The 21944-nt window shown below is 48.5% G+C and overlaps 1 protein-coding gene across 1 annotated transcript; it reads left to right on the top strand.

Moving 5' to 3' along the window:
* The first annotated feature begins 4326 nt into the window (after positions 1-4326).
* LOC116406989 (coiled-coil domain-containing protein 77-like) lies at positions 4327-16696 on the top strand. The gene is made up of 3 exons (XM_031892323.1): positions 4327-4361; positions 5605-5757; positions 16521-16696. Exons 1-3 carry the CDS (start codon positions 4359-4361, stop codon positions 16665-16667), a joined length of 303 nt encoding a protein of 100 aa, XP_031748183.1. The 5' UTR covers positions 4327-4358; the 3' UTR covers positions 16668-16696.
* The last annotated feature ends 5248 nt before the right edge of the window (positions 16697-21944 follow it).

The raw sequence follows: 21944 nt of genomic DNA, 5'->3' as shown, positions 1-21944 counted from the left end.
AGGGCAAAGACTAGGCTGGGAAAAGGCTGCGACAGGAGCCACGAGAAGCAGAGGACAGATCTTTCTGGCCACAAGGGGTATTGGCGAAACACCTACTGCATGTGGTATTGTACCATAAATGGGGATTCCCTAGAGCCCCATGGGCGTAGAAGCAGCAATAAGGTCGTCTAGTTGGAAGGAATATCCTGTCCCCGTACTCGGCCTGCACTGACACTGTAATAAGCATTGTGTTACGCGGTAATCGGCTCCGTTTTGCCTTACTCGACAGGATATTCCTTCACTACCGACCTTATGCTGCTCTACGCCCACTGGGCTCTAGGGGAATCCCCTTTATGGTACAATACCTAACATGCAGTAGGTGTCGCCAATACCCCTTGTGGCAGAAAGGATCTGTCCTCTGCTTCTCGTGGCTCCTGGTCGCAGCCTTTTCCCAGGCCTAGTCTTGCCCTCCCAGCCACCTTCCAAATCTCAGGGGTGGCTGATTCGGCAGCGGGGCACTATGCTTCAACGCAGGCTCCCACTTTCAGCACGGACCCCACTTATGGGCCATTCTGCTTCCACTGGCATTCCCAGTTGGCCGCCCGCCTGGATAAGATATTGGACAGGCTGGGCCGCAAAGGTCCTGTTTTTCGGGCCGAATAGCTCAAGCATCAGGCCTTCCACCCAGGAAGACTTAGCATTAAGACTCCATACACGCCTGACCACTGGGAGGATCATCCCTAGTGAAGGAGAAGCCTTCCCTGATGACCTAAAGGAGTCAGTAGAAGCTCCCTAGTCTCCTTCCGAAGCATTTGACTCTATCACTGCATCGGCTGCAACCTTGTTATTCCTTCCGCAGCAAGGGTTGGTATAATGGTTCCTTCCCCACCCTTCTGTGGAAGCACCTCTCCCTCAGAACACAGTTCGTCCACTTCATGAATTCCTTCCTTCTAGGACTCCATGGACAAGAAGGTGGATGGACCCCTCTCATACACACTCTCTTTAGCAGGAGAAAGCCAACGTCCCATTATGGTCCCAACCTGGGACTCCCAGGCCACCCAGTCCTGGTCCAAGAAGCTGCCGGCCTAGCCTCCCAAATCCAGGACGCCAAGGAATACATCGAAACGCATCCCTTGAGGCAGCACAGGTGTTTAGCAACACAAGACACCCTTGGTAGCCTCTGCTGTTCACCGTGTCGACATCTCCGGTCAGCCAAGACTCTTCTACAGGTCACCTCCCCTTCCCACGGGAAGTCCTTATGCCTAGGGATAACAACCTCCTTTTCCATTCGCGCAGGGTCACCTTCATGACCCGCAGTGGAACATCCGTGGAATCGAACAAGTCTGCCTGAAGGATCAGGATCCTACCCAGGACACGATTCCCTTGCGTGGTGCCTGTATATGTCTCATATCAGCCAAAGTCGGACCCTCCTGGAATCACGAGGGCGGCTTCGGACCGTGGACGCCAGTCCAGCAGATTGGACCATAGCTCCAAAGAAGCATTGGCTCAAGGGACCTGCTCGACCTCAGAAGCGCAGCTCCTGATCAACACCAGGAAGATCAGGATAACCCGCATGGCCATTCTTCTCCTACCACACATGAACCGCAAGTTCCACTATTAAGGGCCACCTATCACGACCCTCTTGCCCCAGCGGCGGATGCCCTAACGGCCACAGGGACTTAATCTGCATACTTCCCCTTCTCCTCCTCTGCCTCAGAATTGTCAGAAGAATCAAGGTGGAGTCATGAATCATCATTCTGCTTCCCTCTCCTGGCCAGGAAAGCCTGGCCCACCAACGATGGCGCTCAGTAAGTCTGACCCTGGCACCTTCCTCAGGACTCCGACTTCTCGCTCCAGGTAATGCTCACCACCCCGATCCAGCCTCCCCGAAACCAACGGCCGGCCAGCAAGCACAAGGCTCTTCACCAGATGGTACCCGTACCATGAGGGCAGCTCGGAAGCTGGTACCCTCCAAGGATGAAGGATCCACCAGACCTGGCGTGTTCGGGGTACTCCCTCCAGTTCTTTCCCTCTCGGCTGGTCATTCCCACTGTCTAGTGGGGAGAAAGGTTTGACCCTGGATTCTCCCTAATACTCGATTCGGCCTGGCTCGACATCCTCCAGTGAGGATGCTCATCCTACCGGACGTCACCACTTCCCACAGGAAAACACACTCCTCCTTGCGACCCCACTTGGGACCTCAACCAGGCTCCTGCCTACTCGGCAACACTGGCCCCGGCCACCATCTCCCTTGTCTGCCTACCTCCAAGACAGTCCTCTTGACAGATACCTCCTAACCACGGAGTGCCTGAGACCTCCGCATTTACATCAGCGTCCCTACCTACCTTCCTCCACGCAGACCAGGCAGTCCCACGAACACTTGCCATCATTGTTCCAAGGGTGGCGCCTTCCCTCAGTCAACCACGTTACTTCCATTCCCAAGGAATTGGAACTCCACTCTTGGACCCAGTCGGGCATAAAAATTTCACCTCCATCGGGGTACAGACACGTACCGCAGGACCCGCAAGACCATATGCAGAGCTCGCATTGCCTGGAGGAAGTCACCTCCCCTCTGCTCCAGAGCATACTCCAACACGGGTATCAGCACCCCCGGAGCCTTCCGGTACAAGATGTTCGGCACTCAGAAGTGCAGTGCTGTTGGGAACGAAGGACCTCGCCGGAGGAGCCGTCGTCGAGGAGCCGTCACCGAAGGATTGTGCTGTGCTGGCTACTAACGTACTAGGGGGGGTTTGCTGGCTACCAATGTACTAGGGGGGTTTGCTGACTACCAATGTACTAGGGGGGTTTGCTGACTACCAATGTACTGGGGGGGCACTGCTGGCTACCAATGTATTAGGGGGGGCACTGCTGGCTACCAATGTATTAGGGGGGGCCCTGCTGGCTACCAATGTACTAGGGGGGGCACTGCTGGCTACCAATGTATTAGGGGGGCACTGCTGGCTACCAATGTACTGGGGGGGGCACTGCTGGCTACCAATGTTTTAGGGGGGGCCCTGCTGGCTACCGATGTACTGGGGGGGCCCTGCTGGCTACCAATATACTAGGGGGGCACTGCTGGCTACCAATGTATTAGGGGGGGCACTGCTGGCTACCAATGTACTGGGGGGGCACTGCTGGCTACCAATGTATTAGGGGGGGCACTGCTGGCTACCAATGTACTAGGGGGGCACTGCTGGCTACCAATGTACTAGGGGGGGCACTGCTGGCTACCAATGTACTAGGGGGGGGCACTGCTGGCTACCAATGTACTAGGGGGGGCACTGCTGGCTACCAATATACTAGGGGGGGCCCTGCTGGCTACCAATGTACTAGGGGGGGTTTGCTGGCTAACAATGTACTGGGGGGGCACTGCTGGCTACCAATGTATTAGGGGGGGGCCCTGCTGGCTACCAATGTACTAGGGGGGGCACTGCTGGCTACCAATGTATTAGGGGGGGGCCCTGCTGGCTACCAATGTACTAGGGGGGGCACTGCTGGCTACCAATGTACTAGGGGGGGGCCCTGCTGGCTACCAATGTACTAGGGGGGGCACTGCTGGCTACCAATGTATTAGGGGGGGCACTGCTGGCTACCAATGTACTAGGGGGGGCACTGCTGGCTACCAATGTACTAGGGGGGGGCACTGCTGGCTACCAATGTACTCGGGGGGGCACTGCTGGCTACCAATATACTAGGGGGGCCCTGCTGGCTACCAATGTACTAGGGGGGGGTTTGCTGGCTACCAATGTACTGGGTGGGCACTGCTGGCTACCAATGTATTAGGGGGGCACTGCTGCCTACCAAGGTATTAGGGGGGGCCCTGCTGGCTACCAATGTACTGGGGGTGCCCTGCTGGCTACCAATGTACTGGGGGGGCCTGCTGGCTACCAATATACTAGGGGGGCACTGCTGGCTACCAATGTACTAGGGGGGCACTGCTGGCTACCAATGTACTAGGGGGGGCACTGCTGGCTACCAACTTACTAGGGGGGGCACTGCTGGCTACCAATGTACTAGGGGGGGCACTGCTGGCTACCAATGTACTAGGGGGGGCACTGCTGGCTACCAATGTATTAGGGGGGGCCCTGCTGGCTACCAATGTACTGGGGGGGCCCTGCTGGCTACCAGTGTACTAGGGGGGCCCTGCTGCCTACCAATGTCTCATATCTGTGAGTCCTTTGTATTTGTGGGAGGGGGGCCCAGAAATTTTTTTTGTGAGGGGCCCCGTGATTTCTGATGGCGGCCCTGTGCACGGGGGTATAGTAGCAGGGAGGAGGGGCTTCATACTCTTCTTCCTCTCTAGTGTCCTGCCTCCTGCTGGTAGATACTATACCCCATGGTCCCTGTGTCCCACAGACGCCCTGAGAGAAAAGGATTTAATGGTGAGTATCACAAAATCTCCTTTTACTTTTTGTTCAGCCACTCCCGAGTCATCTGGTTGCTAGGGTTTACATTACCCAATTAGCAACCAGGAAGTGGTTTGAGTGAGAGACTGGTATATGAATAGGAGAGGGCCTGAATAAAGAAATAACAATAACAACTAGAAATGGAAGTTTGAGAACAAACTTTATGTTGGGTTAAAAAACGTGAAGTCACTAAAGGAAATTTGATCTGTTGGCTCCGCCCACTTTCTCTAACCTTGGACCACAGTTCTATAGTAAAAACCACTGTGCAAAGTTTGGGGACCCTGGTTTTAATACTGTCTGAATGGCAGCAATTTAAATTTCCCCACTGAAAGTCAACAAGTGACATCTGATTGGCAGTTAGTGGCTCCGCCCACTTTTTCTAACCTGGAATTGTACTTACCCAGTGACTAACTCTGCAAACTTTGCATTAACTCTGCAGAGTCTGGGGACCCCGGTGTTATTACTGTGAGAATGGCAGCAGGTTGGATTTTCGCCAAGTCAGTACGTAAAATCTAATTGGCTGTTCACAGTTCCGCCCACTTTTGGGCATCTAACAATCATCATATTTTCATTCAGGCTGGCCCCATGACTATGTGATCCAAGTTTGGGGACTGTAGCCTCAGAGCTGTAAGATTGGCCGCAGTTTAAATTTTCCCATTAAAGTCAATGGGTTATATTTGATTGGCTGTTGTTGGCCCCTCCCCCTTTGGGATCCAGCAATTGTCGCTGTTTCATTCTTCATTTCACTCTTCCCTGTCAAAGTCAATGGAAAATTGGGGTGTTCGGAGCAGCGCCACAAAAAGACGGGGGGAATCGCTTAGAAAAGCACAAGCAGCCTGCTCCGCTATAGGGCGAAGAAGTGTGGGGAGTCTGGGTGTTGTACCCCTAAAGCTGTAGGTGGAGTAGCGTTTAGAAAATGGGGGGCGCTAAGAATAAGAAGAAAAAGCGGAAGAATAAGCTGAAGTCGAAGAACAGTATGATGGGTTTTTCAAATCAACACAATTAAAAGTAGCCTCGCGGAGCAATAGTTTCTTGGCTGCCGGGGTCAGTGACCCCCATTTGACTGTGGAAAGAGTCAGAAGAAGAAAGCAAATAATTAAAAACCGCTTTGTTCGCTTTTATAAAAATGTGACTGGTTATCTCCCCTAGTCCTCCTGTAGTGTTACAGTTACCCAACATCTGTTTGTGAGATTAATATCCAATGTTATTCTTATACCAGGAACGTTCAGATAAGGTGGCCAAGCGGCTGCAATTGATGGCGCAGAGATACGAGGCTCTGGAGAAAAGGCGCAACATGGAGGTAGAGGGCTATAAGACTGACATCAAGCTGCTGAGACAGCGGTTAAAGGATGTAGAGAAGCAACTATTCAAGGTGAGTCTGGGATAGACCGACGGCAAGATTTTCTGTTGCACGCATCTCATTGCCTTATACGAAAGCATATCTATATACAGAAACAAGATGGCAGAGAATAAATATTAAGTGTCACCTTAACCAAACAGGGGAAAACACACAGGCTGGTATTTTCTAGTACAATCTAGTAGAAGAGATGGCTATTCTGAGACAATTTGCAATTGGTCTTTTTTTTTTTATTTGTGGATTTTTTTTTTTTTTTTTAAAGTGTTTTTATTGATTTTGTTTTTTAACTGGAAAGGTTAGAAAGAGATAGGGGAGAGGGGAGGGGAGGGGAGCTGGACGGTCACTTTCTTCATTCCGCGGTTGTTGCTGTGGATTCGAGCCATGGGGACCAGACGCCTTCAAACTTGTTTATGCAGCCTCTGGCCAAGTAGGTGAGTTTGTACAACTGTAGCTGCGAGTTAATCAAGGTAATCCACTTGGCTAGTGTTGGTGGGGTTGCGCCCATCCAGTGCATGGCTATGGTCTTTTTGGCATAGAAGAAAAGCAGTCTCATGAGGCATCTAGTATATGTTCTGGGCACCAGGGAGTCAAGTAAGCCTAGTAGGCATGTAGTTGGGTTATAGACTTGAGGAAGTGACAATTCTGTAGCCATAAAGTGTACAATTTGTTTCCAGAATTTCTGCGTATCAGGGCAGTCCCATATCAGGTGGAAGAAGTTAGCGGAGGGGGCCTTACATCTCAAACAAGTGGGAGAGGCAAGTCTTCCAATGGTGTACAATTTATAGGGTGTAAAGTACGTTTGGTGAATAATTTTGAATTGTATGAGCTTGTCTCTAACACTCACTAGGGGTTGGTATAGGTTATCAATGATTTCGTCCCAGTCATCTGGGTCTAGGCGAATACCGCTTGATTCCCATTTGTATTTTACTCTGGGCCGTGGGTCATACCTCTTGGATACCAGGTGTTTGTATGTGTTGGAAAGGAGTTTTTGTCTAGTTGGTTGGGTTATTAATTCTTCCAGATCAGTGTGTTGTATTTGTAGCGGTGGTGTTGAGAATTGGGCTAAGCAAAGGTGTGAAATTTGGACATATCTGAATTCTGACAGGTCGGGTCGGGAGATAGTTTGGCGTAATTGGAGTAAGGTGTTTAGGGCTCCGTTTGTATACAAGTGGTCTATACGTTTGAGTCCCAGTTTGGCCCAGGTTTCTGCTTCTGGGAAAGTTGCAAAGTGTTTAAAGTTGGTGTTGCCCCATATTGGTGCGTCAGGGGATAGTAGTCCTGCTGCATTGGTGAGATGTGTCATACTGTCCCACGCTCTTTTGGTGGCATCCAGGACAGGCGGTAAAGGGCTAATGTCTTTTCGGGTTCTATAGAGGGCGTTGTGTAGACTTTCAATGGAGGTAAAGTAAAGGGCTTCTAATAGTGATGCTGGGTTTTCGGTATCAAATGTTTTCCAGTTGGCCACGTGGAAGGATTGGGAAGCTAAGTAATATAGTTCGTAGTTGGGGGATGTTAGACCTAGTTGGTCTATGGGGGCGTTAAGTGTTGCTCTGGAAAGGGTGGGGGTTTTGTTTCCCCAGATGAATTCGGATTGTGTCCGGTCAATGTCTTGTAGGGCTTTCTTGGGTATGTGGGTGGGGGTGTTGCTGAAGATGTATAGATACTTTGGGAGAAAAATCATTTTACATATATTGATTCTTCCAATTAGTGTTAAAGGTAGTTTTGTCCAGAATTTAAGGGTGTCTTTAAATCGGTTATGGAGTGGATGGAGGTTATCTTGCAAGAAAAGGCTTGGGTCTTTATTAATATGTATACCTAGATATTTAAAGGAATTTGCGACTTTGAGGGTACATTCTGGTTCTGTCATTTGTGGTGCTTGTCCATCCAAGGGGAAAACTATGGATTTTTCCCAGTTAATTTGTAGCCCCGAGAATCTGCCAAAGCGCTTGACTATTTGGATCGCTGATGTGAATGAGTTGTGGGGGTCAGCAAGGTATAATAGTGTATCATCCGCGTATAGTGAGATTTTTTCTTCAATTGTTTTATATACGAGGCCTTTGACTTGCTGGGAGTGCCTGATCGCAATTGCCATGGGTTCGATGGCGAGTGCGAAAAGGAGTGGGGAAAGGGGGCATCCCTGGCGGGTGCCTCGGGTGAGTGAGATTGTGGGGGATAGGATTCCGTTTACCCTAATAGTGGCTTTGGGTTCTTTGTACATAAGTTTAATCCATTTAATGAAGGTTGGGCCGAAGTTCATTCTAGCAAGAACTTCCCACAGGTATGGCCACTCTATGGAGTCAAACGCCTTGGCAGTGTCTAGGGACACCACCAATCTGGAGCCCGGGTTCTCATGTGTGATTTGTAAGTTAAGAAAGAGTCTTCTGAGGTTGAAGCTGGTAGATTTGGATGGCATGAATCCTGTCTGGTCAGGCTCAACTAGAGTGGATATCACTTTTATGAGTCGTTTGGCTAAAATTTTGGCAAGGATTTTTATCTCCATATTGAGTAGAGATATTGGTCTGTACGAGGAACAGAGTGTGGGGTCCTTTCCGGGCTTGGGTATGACTACTATGGTTGCATCATAGAATGATTTAGGGAGCGAGAAACTCTCAAGGGAGAACATTAGTGTTTCATGCAGTTTAGGGACTATTTCCTTAACGTGCGCACGATACCATTCTATTATGAAACCGTCGGGGCCTGGGGATTTTCCTGGTGGAAGAGATAGTATGGCTTCTGCTATTTCAAATTGAGTGATCGGAGAATCTACCTATTTTGTTTGTTGTCGTGCGAGTGCAGGTAGAGGGAGTGTGCTAAGGTAGTCATGGAGTTCTTGGTTAGAGTATTGTGCAGTCGATGTGTATAGTGAAGTGTAGTATTTACTAAACTCTGTGGCTATGTCAGTTGGTGAGATAAAAGTTTCTCCTGTGTTGGATATTATTTTGGGGACTGCTGTAGTGCTCTCTGGTGTTTTAGCTAGAAAAGCTAGGGGTTTGCCATTTTTGTCTCCATAGGCAAAGGTAGTGGCTGTGGCATGTAACAGTTGTTTTTTGGTTAGTTCAAGTCGGTGTAAGTTGAGGTGTCTGAGGGCAGCGGCGAAGTCTCTGTAATTGTGTGGTGTAGGATCTGCTATAAATATGGCTTCTGCGTTGTTTGTGGTTGTTTCAAGAGCTTGGAGGGTATCTTTTGTGTTGGATCTTGCTTTGGTTATTTGTGGATTTTACTTAGCTTTTGTTCAGTAGCTTTCCAATTCGAAATTTCAGCAGCTGTCTGGTTGCTTGGGTTCAAATTAGTCTAGCAACCAGTCAGCGCTTTGAATAAGAGACTTGAACATGAGTAGGAGAGCACCTGAATAGAACGATAAGTAATAAAAAAGGACAATAAAACTGTAGCCTCACAGAGCAGTAGTTTATGGGCTGCCGGGGTCAGTGACCCCCATTTAGAGCCAGACGAAGAATGCAAATGATTAAAAAAAAAAAAACTATGAAAAAAATGAAGACTAATTAAAAATTGACCATTCTATAACATACTTTTTTTTTGAAAGGTATATTTTATTGCTTTTCATACAAACAAAACATAAAGTAACACACTTAACATTACATTAAAGAGAATATGCTGGTCTTTCTTTTCAGGTCTGTCATTAAGGCTTGTTACAAATATCAAAGGGGAAGATGTGACAATATAAGGTTTAAGCATGATTCTGGCAGCAGTTACATAAGATTGGGTTCATCTACCTACTGAGCTAAATGCTCAGGATGTGATGGAGAGGAGTGGAAGAGTGCCGGGGGTTTTACCATGTGAGTGGGAGTGGAGTCCTTCAGTTTCCCTCCAGGTCACACCAAGGGCCCCACACTTTATCGAATTTATCGGGCGTGCCCCTATTCTCGTATGTGAGTTTGTACAGAGGAACAACAGCATTCACTAGATTCTTCCAGGCTGTAACGGTAGGGAGGGTAGTGCCCATCCAATGCATTGCAACTGTTTTTTTGGCATAGAACAGCAATATTCTGTAGCGTAACCGGGAGCTATTTTGGGCAATTATAGTATCTAGAACTCCTAGCAAGCAGGTTTCAGGAGCAGTCACAGTGGGGAAGGCTAAGTTGTTTGACAGATATTTGGTCACTGCTGACCAGAATTTTGCAATATGGGGGCATGACCAGATCATGTGAAAAAAGTTAGCTGAGCTTGCTGCACATCTCGGGCAGCGATCTGTTGGGGTACGGCCCATCTGATGCAACCTTAGTGGTGTGATATACAGGTGGTGAAAGATTTTGTATTGTATTAGCCTGTCTCTGGTAGATATAAGACAGTTGTATATTGTATCTGTTGCCTCTTCCCAATCATCTTGGGTGAGTGCTGGTATTTGGGAAGTCCACCATATTTGTGCGGAGTGGAAGGGTTTTGGGCCTGTTGAGAGTAGATTTTGGTATAGGTTTGAAGTAAGCTTAACTGGGTTGTTAGACTGTAAGATTTCCTCCGCTGTTAAAGAAATGAGCTGAGGGGTAAGAGTGGCAAATTGGTCCCTGAATACTGATCGCAGCTGCAAATATTTATAAAAGGGGAGACTAGGTTGTTGAGCTTTCTCTCGGATCTGCAGATATGTTGGGAAGGTTGAGTGTTCCATAAGATCTCCCAAGTATTTAATATCATGGCGGGGCCAATATATGAAATTGTGTAGTGTCCTACATTGTGGTAAATATCGGTTGCCCCAGAGAGGAAGCCTAGGTGTAAGTAAGGGTGGCGGGTGTTTGAATAGTGTAAGTGCAATGGTCCAGGCTTTATGCGGAATAGTTAAAGTTGTTGGCAGTGGGGCTGTATCTTTAAGATGCCGGTAAGGAAAGTTGCGTAATCCTTCCAGGGAGCCAAGTATAGTTGCCTGGAGCTGCAGATTTGGATTGTAGGGGTCATGAATGAAGCACCAGTGTAGGTAGTGTATTTGTGAAGCTAAGAAGTAATGGTAAAAGTGGGGGAGGGCTAGGCCTCCTTCGGCTAGTGGAGCGCATAGTTTTGTCCAGGCCATTCTGGGGGGTCGATTGTTCCAAATAAATGGTAGGATAATCTGGTTAAGTTTCTTAAAGAAGGTTTTAGGGATAAAGATTGGGGCATTGTGCAGTATGTATAAAAATTTGGGAAGGTATATCATTTTTACTATATTTATGCGGCCCCAGAGTGTAAGTGGTAACTTGGACCATTGGGTCAGTCGGGCTTTGAGATCAGACAGCAAGGGGTCTAGGTTAAGTGGTATATAGTTAGTAGGATCTGTGGTTATCCAGACTCCTAAGTATTTAAATTGATTGGTCCATTTTAAAGGTATATTGGGTATTACTGGTTGTGGTTGAAGAGGATCTATAGGGCAAAGGATTGATTTATCCCAGTTGATTCGCAGACCGGAGTAGTGTCCAAATTTGTCCACTTGCTGCAGTAGAGAGGTCAGCGAATCTCTGGGATCTGCAAGGTATATTAGCAAATCATCTGCATATAGCGATAATTTTTCGTGGATATTACCATATGTAAGGCCTCTAATCTCCGGTGAGTTCCTAATCAGTATGGCTAGAGGCTCTATTGCTAGAGCAAATAATATTGGTGAGAGCGGACAGCCTTGGCGAGTCCCCCTTTCCAGTGAGAATGGGGGAGATGTAATCCCATTTACTCTGACTCTCGCTGTGGGATGCTGGTATAGTAACTTGATCCACTTTAAGAATGTTTGGCCAAAGCCGAAGCCGGACAAGACCTCCCATAGGTATCCCCATTCAATTGAATCAAAGGCTTTGGCTGAGTCTAGGGAGGCAACAACTCTGGTATCGGTCTCTAAGTGAGGGATTTGTAGATTGGTAAAGAGCCTTCTTAAATTAATATCAGTGGATCTCCCGGGCATAAAGCCTGATTGATCCGGGTGGACCAGGTCGGGAACCACCCTTTGGAGCCTTGTCGCCAGAATTTTGGCCAAAATTTTGGCGTCTGTGTTAATTAGGGAGATGGGGCGGTATGAGGAACAGAGGGATGGATCTTTGCCCGGCTTCGGAATGACCACTATTAACGCCTCCGCAAAGGATGCAGGTAGGGCTTGATTGTCATAGGCATATTGTAGAGTTTCTAGCAGTTTAGAGGGGATGTATTCAGCTAGTACCTTATACCAGTTGGAAGGTAATCCATCCGGGCCTGGTGTCTTATTTGAGGGGAGGGTGGCAATTGCCTCGGCAACCTCTTGCTTTGTGATCGGGGCATCTAAATATGCCTTATCTGCTGGGGCTATTTGTGGAATGGGTATGCTTGCTAAGTACTGTGCTAGTTGTGTCGTAGAGTAGGTGGTTGTGGTTGTGTATAAGTTCTTGTAGTAGGAGGCAAACTGCTGTGCAATGTTCTTGGGTTCTGTGGTAAGCGTGCCGTCATCTTGGCGAATGTGGGGTATCGCTGCAGAGTTGTTTTGGGGTTTGGAGAGGTAGGCTAGTATCTTGCTATTCTTGTCCCCCTGCTCAAAAACGCGCTGATTCTGGTATAGCACTGCTTTTCTTGTTAATGAGACAGTCGCCCGGTTAAGGGAGTTCCTTGCAGATAGGAGTTGTTCGTAAGTGTGTTCTGTAGGGTTTTGGGCATGTGCAGTTTCTGCTGCTACAAAACTTTTTTCCGCCTCATTTAACTGCTCTTTTTTCTCATTTCTCGCTTGGGATATTACAGCTGTTAATTCACCCCTCATGACTGCCTTAGAGGCGTCCCAAAGCGTTAATGGCGAGGCAGAGTTATTGTTTAGTTCCCAAAATTCTGTATATGCTTTTTGGTTTTGACTTGCAACTATTTCGTTTTTAAGCCACAGAGGGCTCAGTCGCCATAATCTGTCTAGCGGGGATGGGTTCCAGCGGAGAGAAAGGCTAAGTGGGGAGTGGTCTGACAGGGCTTGGGGTAGATATTGTATTGTGTCAACCATAGGCAATAGGTCTGCTGAGGCAAATGCCAGATCAATTCTAGATAGGGACCTGTGAGTAAGTGAGTGACAGGAGTAGATTCTCGCTGTGGGGTTTTTCCATCTCCAAACCTCCGTAAGGTGAAGAGCGTCTGCCCATCCCGCAAGTCTAGTAGATGTATTGGGTTCTGCTTTGGATCTATCTAGGGAGGGATTCATGCAATTATTAAAGTCTCCCATGATGATAAATGGACTTATGGGGAACTCTGCCAGTTTAGAGACAATTTGATCTAAAACGGACATAGCAAACGGCGGCGGCAAATATATATTAATAATTGTTATGGGTTTGTGAGCTAGGAGACCATGAAGAATCATGAATCTGCCATAGTAATCTGTATGTAGCTTGATTAATTCGAATGGCACCCCTTTGCGTATTAGCACTGAGACTCCTCTGGAGTAGGAGGAGTAGGTAGAGTGATAGTGCCATCCCACCCAGGGTTTTTTAAGTGCTAGAATTTTTTGGCCCGTAAGGTGGGTCTCCTGGAGTAGGAGGATAGAGGGAGGGTATCTCTTTAGATAGGTAAACATAAGGCTCCTTTTAAATTTTGAATTAAGGCCTCTTATATTCCAAGAGGTCACTGAAATTTTAGCCATATTGCATTGGGTTTAGATTGGTGCCGCTGTGAGCGATGTCCGTCATTATTTTGTGTTTGTAAAGGAGTATCTTATAGACTTGTAAGACCTGAATAGTGATAATATAGACAGATAAAAAACATAACTTTCCCAACCAAAATTCCCTATCCCACCCTACCCACCTTCCCAACTTAGGCGGGTCTAGTACCCAAAACTGTAGTATGCTTATAGAAGCTTTAGTGAGCGTGTCCGCACTCATCTGAACAATATAGCAGGAACTTTAGAAAAATAGGAATAACTAGTATATATCCAAAAAGGAGGGATAGCAAAAAGCTACCGCAGCATCAGAGCTCTGTAGTAGAACCAGACCAAAAGCATCTGGAGGAGCGTATAAAGAATAAGGGTCATTGCGTAGGCTGTGTGACATTGTCCCAATATTAATCGTTGCCGAGGGGGGTCTCCCCTTCCAAAACAGTCACCTAAAGGATAGAGTTTTCTGGAGTTCCAGGGTCCTTGAGGTGTGTTTTAATAGGATCCTTGGGGCAGCAATCTCATCAGCCTGGGGGCCTTAAGGTGCTCACAGAATGGAAAGGAGTGTCAGGGGTAAGTGACCCTCGGATATTGTTCAAGATGCTCAGCCATTGCAGCTGTTCAAGAGTAATTGATTGCTTACTCTTCAATCACGTGGTGGTGAACGCCTTGGATTCCTACGAGTTAGCCAGTCGTCAGCTTCCGCTGGTGAGTTGAAGAACTGCGCACGATCGCCATCTTGTACTCGCAGCCTCGCAGGGTATATCATTCCATAAGGGATGTGCGCCTCCCGAAGACGCCTTTTGATTGCAGTGAACGTAGCTCTTTGCTTTTGTATTGTTGGCGAAAAATCTGGATACAAAGAGACTGTTGTTCCGTTAAAGGTGATGGGACCTTTAATCCTTGCAGCTTTTAGGGCAGCATCTCGGTCCCTGTAGTTGAGCATACGCAGCAGGAATGGCCTTGGAGGGGCTCCAGGAGGATGTGGCCTGGTAGGAACCCTATGGGCTCTTTCAACTACAAACATAGTGGAAAAGGTGTCGTTTCCTAGGGTTTGTTTGAGCCAGTTTTCAATGAAAGTCTCCGGATTTTGGCCTTCCACTTTCTCAGGTAGGCCAACAATTCGCACATTGTTCCTACGGAGTCTGTTTTCTAGATCCTCCGTTTTGTCTAGTGCTTGTTGAAGTTGTTGTTTTATGACCGTGATGTTATTTGGAAGAGGAGAGACTGTGTCCTCTAGTGTGGAGACCCTAGTTTCTACCTCCGTGGTACGTTCTCTGATGTTCTGGAGGTCGTGGCGCAGGAGTGAGATGTCCACCTTGATTTCTTCCAGTTGTGATGTTGTAGCGGTGCGACTTTCAATTATTGCTGAAAGGAGTTCACTTGGTGATGGTTCTGGTGTCTCCGCTACCATTCCTGGTGATGGTGGGAGCGAGTCGTTGGGCGAGATTGATTGAGAGCTCTGCGGTTCCGTGCGAGCAAAGCGCTCCAGTCGTGTGACAGCTTCTGTTTTTTGCTTTTGGGAGTGTTTCCCCATTGTGGCGGTCAGTATTACAGACAATGTTCTGTTGTATATATTGGTACTGCTGATGGGTCTGTTTGGCAGAGAGATTAAAGGAGGAGCGCTCTATGCGCGGTGCTGTTATATCTTGAGGGTCAGTTCACCATCTCAGGGCTGAACCCTTATTCAGTAGATACTAGTTCCAGTGATCAGGTTTAAGACCACATAGGTTGGTCTCAGTGGAAATATGCCTATTCTGCTGTCAGCCTTATTTTGTAGTCTGTAGCTTTAACAGCTCATGGTAGGCTGTCAGGGAGTTTAGATGGGGCCTTTGGTGGAACACACTGTAGCCCTGAGTCAGGGTTAATAAAAAGGGCGCCCCCGGGGTCAGGGCCAACTCACCTTGGTCTTTTCCCGGCCTCCCGGGGTTTTGGGCTGGTCCTGGGCGCAAAGACCGGTGCTCCGCGCTGATATGGTGCGATCGCGGGTAGGCCCCAAAAATTTAGCCCGCGGCTTCCGCGGCGCGCCTAGGCCGCAGTCGGATCTCCGCCGCTGCAGCTCGTGGAAGCCTCTCCGGATGCGGCGGGTAGGAGAGGAAGGGCAGGGGGGCCTTTTCAGCGTGGTGGGGTGTGGGTTGTGCAGGGGTATTCTTTGTTTGGGGCAATTAGCACGGCCAGACCCCGGGAGCGCCGTGAAGTGCGCCCTGCTTCATGCGCGGCTGGACACGCCCCCGACCATTCTATAACATACTTGAAGGTAAAAACCCATTATCCAGAATGCTCGGAACCAAGGGTATTCTGGGTATGGGGTCTTTCCGTAATTTGGACCTCCATACCTTAAGTCTACTAAAAAATCAATTAAACATTAATTAAACCCAATAGGGCTGTTCTGCCCCCAATAAGGGGTAATTATATCTTAGTTGGGATCAAGTACAGGTACTGTTTTATTATTACAGAGAAAAGGGAATCATTTAACCATGAAATAAACCCAATAGGGCTGTTCTGCCCCCAATAAGGGGTAATTATATCTTAGTTGGGATCAAGTACAGGTACTGTTTTATTATTACAGAGAAAAGGGAATCATTTAACCATTAAATAAACCCAATAGGGCTGTTCTGCCCCCAATAAGGGGTATTTATATCTTAGTTGGGATCAAGTACAGGTACTGTTTTATTATTACAGAGAAAAGGGAATCATTTAACCATTAAATAAACCCAATAGGGCTGTTCTGCCCCCAATAAGGGGTAATTATATCTTAGTTGGGATCAAGTACAGGTACTGTTTTATTATTACAGAGAAAAGGGAATCATTTAACCATTAAATAAACCCAATAGGGCTGTTCTGCCCCCAATAAGGGGTAATTATCTCTTAGTTGGGATCAAGTACAGGTACTGTTTTATTATTACAGATAAAAAGAAAATCAGGTTTAAAATGGAGTCTATGGGAGACGGCATTCTGTAATTCAGAGCTTTCTGGATAACGGGTTTCCGGATAAGTGATCCCATACCTGTACTATGATATTTGGAGCAGCAGTTACATTTTCTAGCCAGTAGGGGGAGCTTAAACTTCATAACACTGCTATTGCTGTACTAGAGGATTAAACACACGCAGTGAGACGGCTCATAACCAAACTAAGAAGGAACCCCTATGGGTAAGGGCCCTGTGGGGGTGAGAGGAGATGTGAATTAATCTTGCTCTCCTCTTTTTGCTCTCCTCTCAGGTGACGCTGAACATCGGGCCAGACCAAGATCTTGCTATTCTGGATGCAGTGCGGCAAGGCAACAAAAAGACACAAAAATTTCAAGGGGAACTGCGCAACTTAAAGGCCAAAATCTGTGGCCTGGGGAATGAACTGAGAATCGGATAGAGCACAAGGGAGACTGACGGAGCTGCCACACTAAACAAGGAGCCACAGATAAAGGTCTACCCTGGCTCTACCTCTAGGATTATATAGTGTGTTCGGCCCAGGAAGGAAGAATATTGGCGGCCATACACGTTGCCAAGCGAGCTGATCTTCTCCCGGTATCCCCACCTACGGGTGGGTTATATCGGGCGAATTCAGGCTTATTAGAACAAGGGATATTAGAACAACGGATCAAGTACAGTACCTGTACTTGATCCCAACTAAGATATAATTACCCCTTATTGGGGGCAGAACAGCCCTATTGGGTGTATTTAATGGTTAAATGATTCCCTTTTCTCTGTAATAATAAAACAGTACCTGTACTTGATCCCAACTAAGATATAATTACCCCTTATTGGGGCAGAACAGCCCTATTGGGTGTATTTAATGGTTAAATGATTCCCTTTTCTCTGTAATAATAAAACAGTACCTGTACTTGATCCCAACTAAGATATAATTACCCCTTATTGGGGCAGAACAGCCCTATTGGGTTTATTTAATGGTTAAATGATTCCCTTTTCTCTGTAATAATAAAACAGTACCTGTACTTGATCCCAACTAAGATATAATTACCCCTTATTGGGGGCAGAACAGCCCTATTGGGTTTAAATGATGTTTAAATTATTTTTTTAGTAAATTTAATGTATGGAGATCCGAATTACGGAAAGATCCCTTTTCCGAAAAAAGCCCCAGGTCCTGAGCATTCTGGATAACAGGTCCTATACCTGTGCTTAGCTTTTTGTACAGCAGCTCTCCAGTTTGGAACCTTAGCTATCTTGTTGCCAGGGCCTTTTTACCTTAGCAACTAGGCAGTGATTTAAATGAGAAACAGGAATATGAATAGGAGAGGGTCTGAATAGAAGGATAAAAAATAAAGTTCACAGAGCAATAGTTTTTTGTTTTGTTTTTTTATCTACTGGGTCAGTGACCCCCATTTAAAAGCTTGAAAGAATCAGAAGAGGAAGGCAAATAATTCAAAAACTAAACTCTGGCTGGAAATGTTGTATTTTATGTACTGAACTCCCTGTACCAGCCCAGAGAGTCAGCAGCCCTATAAACTAATGATCCTGGCCTTTAACTTTGTCCACAGCAGGTCTGTGTGTCAGTGGCACTGCACATGCTCAGTGGGCTCTAGGCTGCTGTTGTGCAGATATTTACCTTTATATTGTGAGTTGGTCCCTAAGGTAAGTGTAGTGGAAATCGCACAAAACTGTTCCTGTGAGACCGAGCTAGTTAATGATAGGGGTTTAAATTGCTTAATGCTGAATTTACACAATTTTGTTTTCAATCATGAAGGCCTGTGAATGTGTTACTTCAATTGTTATGATTATCCTCATTATCTTGTCTTTGTCCAAGTTGCTCTTGGCCTTGATTATCTCAGCTAATATTCAAGGCTAAGAGATCATAATAAAGCTTCAGCAGCTAATTAAATAATTTCTGTATTTCTACTAATAATTGCAATGTACCCACCCATGATACGTAAGCATAATGGGATGTGTTTTTCTATCTACTATATAAGTAATATCAAAACAAAATAAAGTCGTACTTGTTTGCAATACACATACTGGTTGTATCGTTTGTACAAGTTCCCTGATCAGCGCACATGCGCAGACGATATCAGATTTTTCGCCGACGCACAGATTAAATCGAACCGGTTCGTGACTGCTTAGATATAGTGCAGAGAAGCACATACGGAGTTAAAAGATTAACCCTTACACAGACAGTCACTATTTATTGGGCTGGGGGGGGGGGCTGTTTGTGCCTCTGGGTACTGGGAATGCCAGGGGGGCTGTAAGGTGCTACAGACAGTCACTATTTATTGGGCTGGGGGGGGGGTCTGTTTGTGCCTCTGGGTACTGGGAATGCCAGGGGGGCTGTAAGGTGCCACATACAGTCACTATTTATTGGGCTGGGGGGGCTGTTTGTGCCTCTGGGTACTGGGAATGCCAGGGGGGCTGTAAGGTGCCACAGACAGTCACTATTTATTGGGCTGGGGGGGCTGTTTGTTCCTCTGGGTACTGGGAATGCCAGGGGGGCTGTAAGGTGCCACAGACAGTCACTATTTATTGGGCTGTGGGGGGGCTGTTTGTGCTTCTTGGTACTGGGAATGCCAGGGGGGCTGTAAGGTTCCACAGACAGTCACTATTTATTGGGCTGGGGGGGCTGTTTGTGCCTCTGGGTACTGGGAATGCCAGGGGGGCTGTAAGGTGCAACAGACAGTCACTATTTATTGGGCTGGGGGGGCTGTTTGTGCCTCTGGGTACTGGGAATGCCAGGTGGGCTGTAAGGTGCTACAGACAGTCACTATTTATTGGGCTGGGGGGGGGCTATTTGTGCCTCTGGGTACTGGGAATGCCAGGGTGGCTGTAAGGTGCCACAGACAGTCACTATTTATTAGGCTGGGGGGGCTGTTTGTTCCTCTGGGTACTAGGAATGCCAGGGGGGCTGTAAGGTGCCACAGACAGTCACTATTTATTGGGCTGTGGGGGGGCTGTTTGTGCTTCTTGGTACTGGGAATGCCAGGGGGGCTGTAAGGTGCCACAGACAGTCACTATTTATTGGGCTGGGGGGGCTGTTTGTGCCTCTGGGTACTGGGAATGCCAGGGGGGCTGTAAGGTGCAACAGACAGTCACTATTTATTGGGCTGGGGGGGCTGTTTGTGCCTCTGGGTACTGGGAATGCCAGGTGGGCTGTAAGGTGCTACAGACAGTCACTATTTATTGGGCTGGGGGGGCTGTTTGTGCCTCTGGGTACTGGGAATGCCAGGGGGGCTGTAAGGTGCCACAGACAGTCACTATTTATTGGGCTGGGGGGCTGTTTGTGCCTCTGGGTACTGGGAATGCCAGGGGGGCTGTAAGGTGCCACAGACAGTCACTATTTATTGGGCTGGGGGGCTGTTTGTGCCTCTGGGTACTGGGAATGCCAGGGGGGCTGTAAGGTGCCACAGACAGTCACTATTTATTGGGCTGGGGGGGCTGTTTGTGCCTCTGGGTACTGGGAATGCCAGGGGGGCTGTAAGGTGCCACAGACAGTCACTATTTATTGGGCTGGGGGGGCTGTTTGTGCCTCTGGGTACTGGGAATGCCAGGGGGGCTGTAAGGTGCCACAGACAGTCACTATTTATTGGGCTGGGGGGGCTGTTTGTTCCTCTGGGTACTGGGAATGCCAGGGGGGCTGTAAGGTGCCACAGACAGTCACTATTTATTGGGCTGGGGGGGCTGTTTGTGCCACTGGGTACTGGGAATGCCAGGGGGCTGTAAGGTGCCACAGACAGTCACTATTTATTGGGATGGGGGGGCTGTTTGTGTCTCTGGGTACTGGGAATGCCAGGGGGGCTGTAAGGTTCCACAGACAGTCACTATTTATTGGGCTGGGGGGGGGGGCTGTTTGTGCCACTGGGTACTGGGAATGCCAGGGGGCTGTAAGGTGCCACAGACAGTCACTATTTATTGGGATGGGGGGGGCTGTTTGTGTCTCTGGGTACTGGGAATGCCAGGGGGCTGTAAGGTGCCACAGACAGTCACTATTTATTGGGCTGGGGGGGCTGTTTGTGCCTCTGGGTACTGGGAATGCCAGGGGGCTGTAAGGTGCCACAGACAGTCACTATTTATTGGGCTGGGGGGGGCTGTTTGTGCCTCTGGGTACTGGGAATGCCAGGAGGGCTGTAAGGTGCCACAGACAGTCACTATTTATTGGGCTGGGGGGGCTGTTTGTTCCTCTGGGTACTGGGAATGCCAGGGTGGCTCTAAGGAGCCACAGACAGTCACTATTTATTGGGCTGGGGGGGGGCTGTTTGTTCCTCTGGGTACTGGGAATGCCAGGGGGGCTGTAAGGTGCCACAGACAGTCACTATTTATTGGGCTGGGGGGCTGTTTGTGCCTCTGGGTACTGGGAATGCCGGGGGGGCTGTAAGGTTCCACAGACAGTCACTATTTATTGGGGCTGGGGGGCTGTTTGTGCCTCTGGGTACTGGGAATGCCAGGGGGGCTTTAAGGTGCCACAGACAGTCACTATTTATTGGGCTGGGGGGGGTGTTTGTTCCTCTGGGTACTGGGAATGCCAGGGGGGCTGTAAGGTGCCACAGACAATCACTATTTATTGGGCTGGGGGGGGGGGCTGTTTGTTCCTCTGGGTACTGGGAATGCCAGGGGGGCTGTAAGGTGCCACAGACAGTCACTATTTATTGGGCTGGGGGGGCTGTTTGTGCCACTGGGTACTGGGAATGCCAGGGGGCTGTAAGGTGCCACAGACAGTCACTATTTATTGGGCTGGGGGGGGGCTGTTTGTGTCTCTGGGTACTGGGAATGCCAGGGGGGCTGTAAGGTTCCACAGACAGTCACTATTTATTGGGCTGGGGGGGCTGTTTGTGCCACTGGGTACTGGGAATGCCAGGGGGCTGTAAGGTGCCACAGACAGTCACTATTTATTGGGCTGGGGGGGCTGTTTGTGCCTCTGGGTACTGGGAATGCCAGGAGGGCTGTAAGGTGCCACATACAGTCACTATTTATTGGCTGGGGGGGCTGTTTGTTCCTCTGGGTACTGGGAATGCCAGGGGGGGCTGTAAGGTTCCACAGACAGTCACTATTTATTGGGCTGGGGGGCTGTTTGTGCCACTGGGTACTGGGAATGCCAGGGGGCTGTAAGGTGCCACAGACAGTCACTATTTATTGGGCTGGGGGGGCTGTTTGTGCCTCTGGGTACTGGGAATGCCAGGGGGGCTGTAAGGTGCCACAGACAGTCACTATTTATTGGGATGGGGGGGCTGTTTGTGTCTCTGGGTACTGGGAATGCCAGGGGGGCTGTAAGGTTCCACAGACAGTCACTATTTATTGGGCTGGGGGGGGCTGTTTGTGCCACTGGGTACTTGATGGGGAATGCCAGGGGGGCTGTAAGGTAGCCGGACAGACAGTCACTATTTATTGGGCTGGGGGGGCTGTTTGTGCCTCTGGGTACTGGGAATGCCAGGAGGGCTGTAGGTGCCACATACAGTCACTATTTATTGGGCTGGGGGGCTGTTTGTTCTCTGGGTACTGGGAATGCCAGGGGGGCTGTAAGGTGCCACAGACAGTCACTATTTATTGGGCTGGGGGGGGGCTGTTTGTGCCTCTGGGTACTGGGAATGCCAGGGTGGCTCTAAGGAGCCACAGACAGTCACTATTTATTGGCTGGGGGGGGGGCTGTTTGTTCCTCTGGGGTACTGGGAATGCCAGGGGGGCTGTAAGGTGCCACAGACAGTCACTA

The sequence above is a fragment of the Xenopus tropicalis genome, chromosome 8 (genome assembly GCF_000004195.4).
Source record: "Xenopus tropicalis strain Nigerian chromosome 8, UCB_Xtro_10.0, whole genome shotgun sequence".
NCBI classification, from domain to species: Eukaryota; Metazoa; Chordata; class Amphibia; order Anura; family Pipidae; genus Xenopus; species Xenopus tropicalis.
This window is presented reverse-complemented; position numbering and strand designations above follow the sequence as displayed.